Raw genomic sequence first — 15,109 nt, 5'->3', positions numbered from 1 at the left:
CATCTAAATAGCGTTATGTCGATAATATTGACACCCTCACTGGTAAGACGAAGGAACTTGCAGAAGCCCTTCGAAAGAAGCATATCCATCCCAAACGTTGCATCAGCAAAACCGTTCCCTATGAGACCATTGCACCTCAAGAAATGATCTCACCCGATTATGAACTAGAGCTAAAAATACAATCCACAAAGCGGCCTATGCAAAATTCGGGGTCACCCTTCCTGGTAAGCGGTTCATCAACTTAGATACTTGGCTTAGGAATGACGATATGCACGAAAAACAGCCCCGTATCTCTGGCATCCACCATGAAAACGCCATCTCGCCACTCCTGTCTACTCTTGTCATGAACACTGTCACACGGAACATCCAACGTCCAACGAAATATGCATCTCAAACAACTTCTCCAAGAGTGGAATGATCGTGTCATGCAACACGGTCTCAGACTGAATCCAATGAAAGAAGCATTATTACTAACAATGGCAGCGACCCACCGAGAAGTGAGCGAATTAAATTTCTCGGACCTATCCGTTATGAAATCGCTTCACGCATCAGCGCACATTTGATGAAGGTCCAAGAATAACTGATACAGGGCTTCCCAATGAAGTAAAAATGAAAACAAAGAGACTGTTTTGGGGGAGAGCTAGAGCGTACGACCATGAATTGCAGCAATTACTTGATGGCCAAACAGTCAGTAGATAAACTCAGAATTGACTCAAAGTAATCCCTGCCTGTCATAAAAGGCGACTAAACGGGATACTGCATGAGAATAGATGATTCCGTAGCCTTCATAACGACGGAATCTATGAGCGATACCATGACCGTCAGGTTGGAGATAAAATTCGGCTTAATAGGTTACGGTGGGAGAGGTCACTTAATCCGTATGTATGAGGATGATCCCACCCGAAAAGTCTACATACCGGATACCGGTTGTTACGCCGTTGATGATGATGGTGAAAAGGGATACAAATTTGCTAACAGCCATCAAATCTCGAATTTTTTAACGCCTCGGCTGCCATGCCTCAAAATTGGCCTCATCTTTCAGCGACGACGTCTTGCTTTCGTTAGCGGTTTATGATTGGATTTTGAAAATGTACGACCGCTTCTCAACGACGGCATCCGGGCTCGCAAATACAGACGAGACATAGTAAGCTAATGCGACTTTGCGAAGCACTACTCTGTTTCATATGACATTGTGCTATTGCACTTTGGCAAGCCTACCGAATGTAAATGTGAATCCGTTGACGGATTAATGGTTACCACATCCTGGAAACCCGTATCCGACAGAGTATTAACTGTGAGATCCCGGTTCAAAATGAGAAACATCTCAAAAATGTAATGTTATGCACCAACGGAGTCTTCCGATGCAGACAAGGAAGAGACTTTCTATGAACAACTCAATGGGGTCCCAGAGAGACTTTCTATAGATGACATTGCATTCGTGATGGGTGACCTAGATGGCGACGTGGGCTCTGATAACACTTTGTGTTAACGCAGATAAGAAGTTCGCGGCTTGCTGCATCATCAAGTATAGAATCTAGCGTAAGGTCAGCTGAAATGTCAGCAACCAGCAACGGACATCTAATCAGATCAACCTTCGCGATCATTAAGGGATTTAGGAATTGATTTCTGGATTGACGAAATAGAAGAGACTTTAATTACGGCCTAAAATAAGCTTCCCAGGGAATGTTGATGACTGAATATTGATAAACTTTGGGCTGCCATCAAAAGTGCTCTTTTACTCTAGCGCAGTTCGTTGGCTACGTCCCGAAATGACGCCATAAGATCTGGCTGACTGCCAAAAACTTAAAACTGGATTGAGTACCGTAGGTAATTGGAAAAAATTATTGTCGTTGCGAATGAGGGCGGGCACGATACACTTGAGCTTCGGTACCGATGTAAATTTCGGGAAGTACAGCGAGCCATACGATATGAAAAAAGGAGTTCCTTAATGCGCTGGTCAGGGAGGCAAAAGTTACAGCGAATGACATTATTTAATTTCACCGCCGCATACCACATCACGGTTGAGGGGGTAGAGCGCTAGCCTCTCGATCTTGGTGACTGTGCCCGATGCACCATAAAAGAGATAACAGGACACAAACAATACACCACGAAATAAATTATAGATAGTCGCAAATATTTTGATAATCCTGTGACAAACATTATCATCTAGAATGATAAGGCACTTAGGGGGTGGAGAGAACATTTCACCATGGCTCTAAAACGTATAGACGTATAGCATCTGCTGAAGTCCCACCTTTGGTGGATAAATTAGCCAGCAAAAAAATAAAGATACGGAATGTTCCTCAAAAGAAAAGTGAAATCATTCCGACCGCCTATACACTCAAGCAGCCAAGAATGCTGGCGTCCATTCACTCAAGCACTCCGTGTCGTCGTAATGATAATATCTAAGCATCCTGGAACGCAAGAACACCTGGAAATTTTAATCGAAAGAGAGCAGGCTCTGAATCCTCCTGCATATCAACTCCCTTCATATCATGTTGGAACATGATCATCGATTTCAAGAAGAATTTCGGCAGTTTCAGCCACGTGAAACGGGACTTTCACAACAATTTGGCAGCAGCCAATCTTGAACTCCGGAAAAATCTATGGACCGTCAATTGTGGTACAGCGAAGCACCCAAAAAAGCCAAGGAGCAACCCCCTGTTTCCTGCACGTGTGCACTGTTCAACCTGATGACGACTGACTACAAACTATGGGCACCAAAAGTCAGACTCTATGTGGAGTAGTTGGGAAAATCATAGGTGGTGCGACCAACTGTGGGGCAGCAGAATATCATACTGAACACTTGGTCTATTCAGCGGAATCCGATCGAATGGAAGAATTTTCCGGAAAACTAAATTCCATGTTCAGAACAATCAACGAAATAAGTAGCTAGTTTCGACGAATCAATTTGGTGAGTATAAATGCCCAGGTGGTGTCCTCATACTTAACAGCAATGGATTATTATGACGAGCTGGATACGAAGTGCAATGGAATTCTAGTCATCTATGATAGCGGAGATCTTCTGAGATTGGTAATTAAGGACACACTTGCCTAAGTCGTGGATAACGTCCGTAACAAAACAGGTCCTTCGTTTGAAATTCTGTAGATTCTACTGGAAAGCATATTGTTCCATAGATTATTCGATTAGATGATCGTCGGCTTCCTCTGTATTGTTGGATTGCATATCGGCGTATGATATCGATTGTTTCACGTCACGGCAGTTCTCCAACCGGGAAAAGATGGTATTTGATACCTCTCATCGAGGTGCCCACAATGACCATTGACTATGACTACGAAAGTTATTTCGAGCTTAGCGAAGACGAGCTCGCATCCTGTAACCGTCCCAACGAAGCCTTTTTGTGCTCACCCAAAGTCATTAAAAAAATTATTAAGATGCCTAACTGCACAATTGACGTCATATTCAAACTCGCATTCGAGCCGTCAAGCCGTCATGCCGTCGTGTGCTGCTTCAAGTAACAGGACCCTATTATGCATCGACATCTTTTCGCTACAGGCCTGAGTTGCTAGTCTGTTATCATGATCATGTGATGTGATAACACTGTTAGTAATTTATCGCTGCCAAATTCTTACTGGGTGGTCCCGATCATCCCAAAGCCCAGAACAGATTGAACTTACAGAAACGATTAAAGGAGAGCTACTGTTTCAACGATTACGGACCTAGTTGGCCACGACATCGGAAATTGCTTTTTCATTGTCGGAAAGAAAATAAAATCAATCCACACTGAGAGTCTTATATAATCATTACTTAATTAATAAATTAATATATGAATTTTTACTTAATTATCAAGTGAACTGTTATTTAAGTAAAAATGAGTTATAAGCCATTATTACTAAATTATTAAAGTAAAATAAAACATTGGTGACCCCAACGGCAGCACGAAAAGTTTTTTAATAGAGATTGCAACTGAATCGGAAATAACAGAAATTACATCAAAGGAAAGGGATGAAGGGGATAAGTCGTTCCCGAAATATATATTTACATTTAAAACTAAAAATTGTAGTTTGAAGGAAGCTACTACCCCTTGTCTATCAATTTTAGGCTAGACTACAAATAGCAGATAAAAATCTAATCTCTAAGTTAAATTGATGTAGAAAAAAATATGAAGCGCATTGAATCGCAGGAAAAAGATGTCTAGTGAAGAGGATCGTTAGCGAAGCCGGTACTTCAAGAACTCCGGGAGAAGTTTTTAATCAAGCAAGTTATCGTCATACACAAGGGCCACTAAGAGCAAAGAATGAGCAACCGATAAAGAAAAAGCTACTCAAAGAACAGCTAGAGAAGGACATCGACATTCGTGACCAAGCCAACATTCAACAGATGATGGTGTGTTATTCTAACTATTTTTGTTAAGTTGTTAGTTCAGACGTTGAAGTGTTCTCTTTTATATAATCCTCATTTTGTTTTTGTAAATAATGTATGTGTTCCTTTTGAATTCGTTTTCTCCTTACGATTAAGTTAACCTTATTGTTGGTTTTGTTCCACTGCGGCGCTCCACTCAAATCATTTTGTATAAAATATGTCTGGTGAAAATAAAGTTGTCGCGGGAACTTCTGTCAACGTAACCGCCGTTTCGGTTAAGGTGCCACCGTTTTGACGGCGAAACCCGGAAGCGTGGTGCTTCCAATCGGAGGCGTAGTTTGCGCTCGCGGTGGTTACGACGGACGCCACTAAATTTAATGACGCTTTGTTCGGCCTAGACGTCAGTCAGTCGCGCTCGTCGGCGACGTGCTGAGTGAGTACTCTTACGGCCGACTGAAAGATCAGCTCATCAGGCGCATGTCAGTAAGCGTGAAACAGTGGAACAGTTAAGTTGAATCACTTGTGACGGAGTTGAAGCTTAGCCACCGAACCCTCGGTCGGCCACTACGGAAAATGAAGCAACTGGGGAGGGACAAGGTAGGATCTGAGCTTCTGAACTCTTTGTAGCTTCAGCGACTGTCGGAGGGCCCGCAGTCCATGCTAGTGTGTGCCAACGACGGTTATCTAAAGGTGTTGGCCGCAACTGCGTTTTGAAGACGTTGCCGAACCACGTATTCGTGCAGTTATTCAAAAATATCGCAACATCACTACCGAGCGAAGTCTCTCTGAGTCAGTTAAGTGTGATGTTCAGCACCACATCAACACTACTGTCTCTCCCATCTTCCCCAAGGTGCGTACTTCACCACTCCAGAAGCTCGCTCTTGGCCGGAAACAGTTTGAACAGGTACTTTAGCAAGTGTATATTCAGACCTTTCAACAACAGTTAGTTATCTCCACTACATCTGGTCCTAAAACCCAGCGGCAAATGGCAACCTTCTGGAGATTATAGGCGTCTCAATGCTCAGACAATTCCGGACCGGTACTTCATTCCCCTCATCCAAGACTTGGCGCATTATTTAGCAAACTGTCATGTTTTCTCGACCTTCGATCTCGACAAAGCCTACCAGCAAATCCATGTAGCCCCCGAAGACATTCCAAACACACCAATTTGATTACCTTTCGGGCTCTTCGAGTTTACATGGGTGATTTTTGCCCTGTGCAATGCGGCGCAAACTTCCAGGGGTGCATCCACTATATCCTATGAAATTCGGACTTCTATTTTGTCTACCTAGATGATATTCTGGTCCCATCTTCAACCGAGTTCAAGTATTTGGCACATCCCGTGTGCATTCAATTCAATTCTTAAGGTTGAAATGTGCGGATTTCTCCAGCAGCAGGTGAAATTTCTACCCCGTTCTATCACCCCTGATCGCGAGCGTACCGCTACCAAAGACAGTCAAAGACTTTAGGAAGGTTATTGGATATAGTAAACTTCTACCGTCGATTCCTGCCCAAAGCCACTTAACACCAGCCTTTGCTTAACGGCTTCCTGTAAGGTCCAAAAATCAAAGAATCGCGGGAAGTTGTATAGTCTCCAGAAGCCATTCATCCCGCCCAACACAATTACAGCGAACTACTTACAGTGGATTACTAACCGCGTATCTGAATACGAGGCAGTAGAACGAAGTCTGTCCCAGGTAAATCAAAATCATACTTGGAGATTTTAAGACCCAAACAGGGACCAAGCCCGTATTCAGGCGATACGTTGGCTCCCATAGCTTACATCAAAATACAAATGATAACAGGTTGCGGGCTATTCAATTAGCAGTGTCACACGAAATGGTTCTACACGATTTGCGCGGAAAGCGAACCACAAATAAGCGTGGGCTAATTACTGCCACACCAACAAGTATAGGAGAAACAATCCGTGCAATTCATCGACTTAAAAATAAAAAGTCACCAGGAATCGATGAGAGAATTCGGTATCCCGGCGACATTGATAAGACTGACTAGGCTGGCCCGACCTATGTGCGAGGCCACATAAAAGCAGAAGCATCACTTTCGAGACCATTCGACATCAACAACGGACTAAAGAAAGGAGATGTCCTATCATGCGCCCTCTTTAGCCTGGCCCTGGTGAAAGTGATTCGTGATGCAGATATGAATGCGAGAAGCACCATCCTCTTCAAGTCTACCGAATTACTGGCCTACGCTGACGAAATTAATATTATGGGAAGAACATAGGAGACTACAACTTTGAGGTCGTTAAAAATTTCTCCTATTTGAGGTCGAAAATCACAACCGATAACAGCTGTGACGATAAAATTTGCGCATAATTGTTAGCTGCCAACAGAGCCTATTTCAGCTTACAAAAACTCTTTCGCTCGAAACGTCGCACCATAGGCTCAAAGCTCTTACTGTACAAGACTATGATCTTGCCAGTCATCATGCATTCCTCGGAAACTTGGGTTCTTAGCAAGAAAAATTGCGAACTCTGGCCCGCGTTCAAGAGAAGAATCCTCCGAAAAATGTTTGGCCCCCTACATGAGGATGGGCGATCCCGTAGCCTACATAACGGCGAAATCTATGAGCGATACCACGACCGTCTGGTTGTGCATAAAATCCGGCTAAACAAGTTGCGGTGGGCGGGTCACCAGCCCGGAAAGTCTATAAGGACAATATCTATGGTAGAAAAAGAAGTCGAGGCAGACAGCTTTTAGGGATATCGAATTGGTGGACCACGACGCAAAACCAGGATGTCTGAAGTTCCTTATTAAGGCGAGTCTAGACCGGATACCGGTTTTTGCGTCGTTGGTGATGATAAAAGTACGTGAAATTTTCTTAGCACAAACCTTCCTGCTCCTATCCCGCAAAAGTTGTAACTTCGCTCACTGAACAGACTACCCCGGATGTTGAGTTTCTATAGGGAGTGTATTTGTAATGATCTACCCAGCAGGCGCATTTGAGAGAAACTAAAAGCTGATATCACAGTAACATAAGATGGCACAAAAATGTACATGCTGCATCGAAAAGTAAACAAGCAAAGTTGGCTGAAAACATTAAACCAAGATTCTCAGCCGCAATTAATCGGTAGAGCACCAATGACAATGAATTTGTCTATGATGGTAGCGTTGTTCCTGCTGACGTGGCACCGAACTTGACGTTACTCGCGGCATTTCAGCGTTAAATCCAACTTCGCTGTTTTATCTTAAATCTAAAAATGCAGACCTCAACGGTAACATCACTTTAAGATTGTTCCGCACGAATGTCCTTTCTGTGCTGTGACATGGTAGCAGCGCAATAAAAGTGACCACTACTGTTTCTCGAAAACCCCAAGCTTTTATTAACACCTGCCTTCACCATGTCATAGCGAGAAGTGAGTCCCCCTAGAAACACATGACGAATAGGAGAAGAGGACAAGTGTAGGCTTCTCGGAAAGTTCTGGAATCACCGACGTGTATACGTGATTGACGTGCTGTGTCCAATTTAGAAGATGATGGCAACCATAAATTTTTACCATTAGCGGATCCCAGAAATAAAATCGCAGAAAGCACAAGCGACAAATTTGCCAACGCTGGAACCCGTTTATTTCCCCAAATATGTAGTTTGAGAACAAACAAAAATAGGAACTGCTGCTGCATGGAACGAATAGCATAACTTCAAAATACAATTGGGAACCGATGAGTCCATATTTACGACCGAGATCACTTAGATTTCCCCACTTTACTAAATTCTATCAACTTACCCTCGCAGTACCAGTATTTGAGCCTTCCAGCAACACCATATATCCTTTGATCCCTTGCGCTTCGAACTTCTCCAACGACTTGGGAACCTCATGGTAATTGCTCTCCGTGAAAGTCAGGAAACGCAGAACCTGTTGCCAACTCTGATCCGAATTGTAACCATTCACGGACGATATCGCCCAAGTGAATTCGACGCCTTCCAACGTCGTGAACGCATTTCCTTGCGAATCCTGGGCCCAGAGCTCAAATGTCTCAGGCGCCTCCTCAAGGAACAACTCTCTGGTGGTCGTCAGAACTCCAAGCTTGTCAATTACATCTAAAATGACATCACAGCGCAAAGTATCGCCAGTCCTTAGCTCCTCCGCGAGTACGATTGCCGTATTTCGTCGCTTTTCCCGCGTGAGCACAGTCACTACGGCCTTCGATGAGCATTCGCCGTCGAACGTGTCGTAGACGGGAGTAATTTGAATCAAGTCATGTCGCGACGTATCCCTAGAAGAAAAGGTTGATTTTCAGTCACTAACATTTCGCAACAACAAGTAATTAAGGGAGGAATGGCAGAAAGCCGGCAATAAACTTCGTCCAATTAGGTTAGGTTACCATTTGAAGCAGCCTTGCTCGATCACTTCCAATGTGAAATTTATTGAAATCTTATCGAAAATCGGCAGCAGAACACGCGGATAATTCAGCTTGGTGGCTGTTCCGCCACCCAACATTAAAAACGCGCAGAACAATAGTAATTTCTGCATATTCGCTGACACTTAAGTTCACTTATCACACACAAAACGTCCGTTTGCGCGCACACTTTTTCCAATTGTGAAAATGATGTAAACAAACTACCTGTGGCAGCTGTCCGTTGGTTTGGCGGATTCTATATAAATGACGTTTCAGGGTATGGTGAATTTAATAATTGGGGAAGAGCTCTACACTGCAACGAAAAGTGGGAAATTTATTCGGACGGGAAGTAATTAAATCTGTTGATTTTGGATTCAGGTTTACTTTAATTGAAAGTAAATTAATAGAAACCAATTTTTAGATTGAGATCTATTTATTATTAATCTCGCGAAATACAAGCGATAATTATAATTGAAATTTCACTTCTTTTATTACTCTTCGTAAAATGCAGAGTACATTCAACTCTTGTTTAACAACTAGACAGTGAGCAACGCTCACTGCATGTTCTGCTATTAGTCGAATCAAGTCAACCTGTTCCCTAGGAAATAAGGTTGCCATCTACTAAATGTCGATTTGCAAGTTGAAAGTAAATGTTTGGAAATGAGGAAAGACTGCATACCGTAGCTACAGAAGGAGGGCGAAGATATTAGGTGGGGAAGTTTTTTGGGAACACTGAAATGAGTCCAAAAGCAAAAAATGATAAAGTGGAATTATAATGGGAACGACAATTAATAATAATAGTAGACACGACATTCAACTGAATCTAGACGGTGAAGAGTGTTAGTGTATTTCATTTAAGACCGTAGCACAGCACACTCTAAGAAGCAATGTGGTTTGCATTACGTTTCCCCCGGAGTTACCTTGATTTAACTCAGGAAGTCATTCACAGCTAAGTCGACTGGTATTCAAAGTTCCCAGTTACGATACTAACTCCTTTGTTGCCAGTGAGATTTGAACCGCGACCTTCCATCTGACAGTCTAGCGCTCTAACCATTAAACGATTCGGACACCAATGCTTTGTGCAGAGAAGTATATAAACTTTTTTACATTGTCAATATGGAGTTTTTGTTGGCCGCATTTCGGTGCAATCCCATCATTAAAATTGGCATAGAATGAAAAAGGAGGAAAAAAAACGACTGACAGTTGACCAGGCCAGAGGCGGCTGATCAGACACTGCCTTCTGTATGCAGACATTAACCGGTAGATGCTGGTGAAAAAGCAAAATTAAAATAAAAAAAACATGTTTACCGTGTTTTCATATAGCTGCCCAGAACTGAGCGAATTAAGTATTTCGGGTCAACGCTATCAGCCAATGGAGAACTGCGGTATGAAATTGCTTCACGCATTAACGCAACCTGGATGAAATGGCATTCCACAACTGATGTCGCTCTCTATGGTTTTGAGTGTTGGCTGACTATACAAGTCAATGAACACCATCTTGCGGTGATGGAGACAATGCATTGCACTGATGGCGAGACATGTTTTGAATACATCCAAAATGAGGATATCCGCGATCAATATGGGGTTGCATCGATCGTGGAGAAACTCCGAGGAAGTCGTCTTCAATGGTATGGTCACATGATTCGCGTTAACGAGAATTCACTTATCGAGATTGTTCTGAATATCGAAGTCAATGGTAAGCGATCAAAAGGCCGGTCGAAACAACCGTGATGCGCTGGATGGGGATTTAAAAGCCTCGAAATTGCATTCAGATCAGGCATTTGATAAAATAAAATGGCGAAACCGATCAAGACGAGCCGACCCCGCTTGTGAACGGGACAACGGCTGAAGAAAAACAAGAAGATGTGCGGAGCGACGAACGCATGACAGCTCCGTGTCACATAGTTAAAAATTCCATTGCCCTCTAGTTTTTAGAAAACCATTTAAATAAGTCATTTGATGGATTTGTGCTCAAGGTATGGGACAGCGAATCAATGCCTGATGATTGGCAACGAAGCATTATCTGTCTCATACATAAAAAGGGAGATATCACACAGTGCAGCAATTATAGAAGTATCACGTTGCTGAGTACCATCTATAAGATATTCTTCGCTATCTTGCTAGGTCGGATAGCCCCATTCGCCCAGAACATCATTGGCCCATACCAAAGAAGCTTCTCTCCAGGCAAATGAACAACAGATTAGATTTTCTCTCTGCGGCAAGCGATGGAAAAACTGTTGGAATATGGACAACAGTTGCACCATCTACTCATCGACTTTAAAGCCGCCTATGATAGCGTGGCCAGGGTAAAACTATACACGGCCATGAGGGAATTCGGTATCCCGAAGAAACTAATGAGACTGACTAGGCTGACCCTGACCGATGTGCGAGGCCAGATAAAAGCAGCAGGATCACTCTCAAGACCATTCGACATCAACAACCGTCTATGACAAGGGGATACCCTATCATGCGTCCTCTTTAAGCTGGCCCTCGAGAAAGTGATCCGTGATGCTGAGGTAAATGCAAGAGGTACGATCCTCTTTAAGTCCACCCAACTACTGGCCTATGCTGACCATATCGGCATCATGGGAAGAACCACCGAGACGTACAAATTGCCTTCATTCAGATCGAGCAGGCGGCCATTGGGGCGAGATCTTGGGCTGCACATCAATGAAGGCAAGACAAAATATATGGTGGCAACGTCAGCACCGAAGACGAACCAATCAACAACATCAAACCGCACTGGTCAAACGGGAAGAATAAGGATAGGAGAATACAACTTTGAGACCGTTGACGATTTCTCCTATCTCCGTCCGTCCGGTTGTGGATAAAATCCGGCTCAATAGGTTACGGTGGGCGGGTCACTTAATCAGTATGGATGAGGATGATCCCACCCGGAAAGTCTATAAGAGCAATATCTATGGTAGAAAAAGAAGACGAGGCAGACCCTACCTAAAATGGAGCGATGGCGTAGGTCAGGACGCCAGACTGCTTTTCGGGATATCGGATTGGTGGACCTCGGCGCAAAACCGGGATGTCTGGAGTTCCTTATTAAGGCAGGCCTAGACCGGATACCGGTTGTTGCGCCGTTGATGATGATGATGATGAAGATTTTTGGGAACACTGAAATGAGTCCAAAAGGCAAAAAAATATAAAGTAAGATTATAATGGGAACGACAATTAATAATAATAGTAGATACGACACTCAACTGAATCTAGACGGTGAAGTGTGTTAGAGCATTTCATTTAAGACCGTAGCACAGCACACTGTAAGAGGCAATGTGGTTTGCATTACGATTCCCCCGAAGTTACCTTGATTTAACTCATAGCTCATAGCAAAGTCGACTGGTATTCAAAGTTCCCAGTTACGATACTAAATCCTTTGTCACCAGTGAGATTTGAAACGCGACCTTCCATCTGACATTAGACGATTCGAACACCAATGCTTTGTGCAGAGAAGTATATAAACTTTTTAACATTGTCAATATGGAGTTTTTGTTGGCCGCATTTCGGTAAGGTCCCATCATTAATATTGTAAAGAATGAAAAAGGAGGAAAAAAAACGACTGACAGTTGACCAGGGCAGAGGCAGCTGATCAGACACTGCCTTCTGTATGCAGCCATTATCCAATAGATGCTGGTGCAAAAGCAGAAGCAACCTACACTTCCATTAATTAAAATAAAAAAACGTGTTTACCGTGTTTTCATATAGCTTTGAAATTATGGTAATTAATTCGCTGGTAACTTCCAAACAAGTCGGGAAACCGGAAGTTTTGACGCTTCAGGTATAAAAGGATTTGTGTTTCCCTTTGTGAGGAACATACCGCAGTTTCCGAATGGCTGATAGCATTGACTCGAGATATTTAAATTGCTCAATGCGGTCAGCTGCAGTAACCTGCCCAGAACTGAGTGAATTAGATATCTCGGGTCAACGCTATCAGCCAATGGAGAACTGCGGTATGAAATTGCTTCACGCATTAACGCAACCTGGATGAAATGGCACTCTACAACTGGTGTCGCTCTCTATGGTTCTGAGTGTTGGCTGACTATAAAAGTCAATGAAAGCCGTCTTGCGCTAATGGGGACGAAGATGTTTGCATTGCACTGGTGGTGTGACACGTTTTGATTACATCCGAAATGAGGATATCCGCGATCAATATGGGGTTGCACCGATCGTGGAGAAACTCCGAGGAAGCCGTCTTCGATGGTATGGTCACGTAATTCGCGCTAACGAGAATTCACTTATCGAAATTGCTCTGAACATCGAAGTCAATGGTAAGCGATCAAAAGGCCGGTCGAAACAACCGTAGCTTGATACGCTGGATTGGCATTTAAAAGCCTCGAAATTGTATTCAGATCAGGCATTTGATAAAATAAAATGGCGAAACCTATCAAGACCCCGCTTGTGAACGGGACAAAGGCGGAAGAAAAATAAGAAGATGTGCGGATGTGCATAAGCTTCAGACTCTGAGTTTAACATTATTTGCAAATACAAAGAATTTAACCTACAACAGGTACAAATAGGACTAGGGAGAAGTATGGAATTTTAGTATTTCATTCGAATGTCAATTATTCTCGTTAATTATGACGTCAGCATCTTATTTGTATGGCTTAGGATGCGTTAAATTCGCAGGGAATTGATAAGTTTGAACTGTTATAATTTTGACGCTAATAGTTGGATTTCCATGAGATGTGGCATGTGAATGCACGAGACAGTCCTTTATGTCGACACGAAATTTAGTACTCCGAGGACGAACTTAAAGGGGTTTTTTTATTCAATTTCTAAAAGTTGGTAATAGATTATTAGTAAGTTTATTTGAGCAGATATCGGAATGCGACATATTTTGAGGTCTAGATTTCATCTAAGCGCACCATCCTGAATTTTTTCGGATTTTTGTGTTAGGTAGTCTTCGAAAATGAGACCTGTCTCACCTTAAATGCGTACATTTTGACATCTTACTCACGCAATTTGTAATTCACGCCAAAACTAATGTCAGTTTTGGAAAGTACTAATCTAGACCTTTTATTTGATATCCTACGCGACTATATCCGGTAAAATTTTTTTTTTAAATCCCCTCTTCCCATGTATGTCACTCGCTGTATGCGTGGGATTTCATAGTTTCCATCTATTCATCAAATTTCGTTCTAATTGGTTTAGCCGTTTTGGAGAAAAGTGCGCGTGACAGACAGACAAACAGACAGTGAATCGATTTGAATAAGGTTTTGCTTTACACAAAACCTTAAAAAAATATCAATAAGGCAAGTCTCAGAAAAAGGGTGACTCCCCCGGAGCCGAAGTTTTCTTGCGAGCCTGGAAAAGATGGGAAGGGAAGGGAAGGGAAGGGAATAAGATAGAGATTTTAATGACATAATGAGGCCCGTAAAACAAGCAGAACCGTATCAATCAGGCCGTTCGATACCGAAGGGTTGATTAGAAATGGCATATTGTCAACGAGTGCGAGAGGACCTCAAATTTATATTATGGAAAGCAGGGTTTAAAAAAAGTGGGTGCTAATTGGAACTAAATGATAATATTAAAGTGTCTTTGAGGATTTGCATTTCCTTAACACTTTCGAAGTAAAATCCATAGATTAGACTAGTGGGATTATCAATATGAATGTTTGGAAGCTAAATAATACGGTATTATGTCAGGCGAGGTATGCTATTATGCTCCACCAGGATTTACTTTGACAGAGTTCGAGAATATACATCGGCGGCCTATTTTTCGACGAACGAGATTGTTGATGACCTGCAAAAACTCATAGAAGTTTAGTTAATTTTTAGCTTCTGCACTGTTGTACAAAGCACTTCAAAGAGGATTATCGCCTAAACGACCACCAGGCAGCTTCGTAGGGAGAGTAGTAAGAAGTTTGGGAGGCCAAGAATGACAAAATGGAGCTTCCTCAGAACAAAATATAATTCACTCTTGAGATGAGACGCATTCCCCAGCAGAAAGCCTAATTACTGGTGAAACAGTAATCTGCCTAGAATTCACTCAGATTGCCATGCAACCCAACGATTAATCAGAGGGTGATGGGTAAGAATGAAGTAACAATATTAAGAAATCTAAAGAAAGTTGAATTTAGTTGTATAATAAGGAAGACCAGACGTGGTGAGTCTTTAGAGAGCTATGATGGTGAAGACACGAAAGCTAGTAGAGGGAGCACGTGCATTAATTTTCGGGGGTTTCATTCAGGGTTCCTTCAAAAGGATGAAAGATTTTGACAATTATAAGCGACTTTGGAAGCTTCACCATGCAATTTACATAGCCTAGTGTGGCAAAGGAAGAGTGTTTAAGGCAACGTACTTCGTACTCAGTCAAACATAAATAAGATGCTGAGATCGAGGAAAGAGATAAATAAAGCATAGTCGGAGTTATTCTATTATACCAGAGCCTACCTGATCCTCCCTTACTTGGTGACAGAAAA

The 15,109-nt window shown here is 42.6% G+C and overlaps 1 protein-coding gene across 2 annotated transcripts in view; it reads right to left on the bottom strand.

Annotated features, from left to right (window-relative positions):
* Positions 1-8,897, bottom strand: part of LOC119661259 (nuclear pore membrane glycoprotein 210) — a 165,977-nt gene extending 157,080 nt beyond the window's left edge. For both annotated transcript variants that reach the window (XM_038070512.1, XM_038070511.1), the window contains exons 1-2: positions 8,668-8,897; positions 8,070-8,559 (exon numbers count right to left, since the gene is read on the bottom strand). In XM_038070512.1, coding sequence (XP_037926440.1) covers positions 8,070-8,559; positions 8,668-8,816 — 639 coding nt within the window. In that variant the 5' untranslated portion in view covers positions 8,817-8,897. The remainder of the gene's footprint in view (positions 1-8,069; positions 8,560-8,667) is intronic.
* Positions 8,898-15,109: the final 6,212 nt, after the last annotated feature.

This window comes from Hermetia illucens, chromosome 1 (assembly GCF_905115235.1).
Source record: "Hermetia illucens chromosome 1, iHerIll2.2.curated.20191125, whole genome shotgun sequence".
Classification (NCBI taxonomy): Eukaryota; Metazoa; Arthropoda; class Insecta; order Diptera; family Stratiomyidae; genus Hermetia; species Hermetia illucens.
This window is presented reverse-complemented; position numbering and strand designations above follow the sequence as displayed.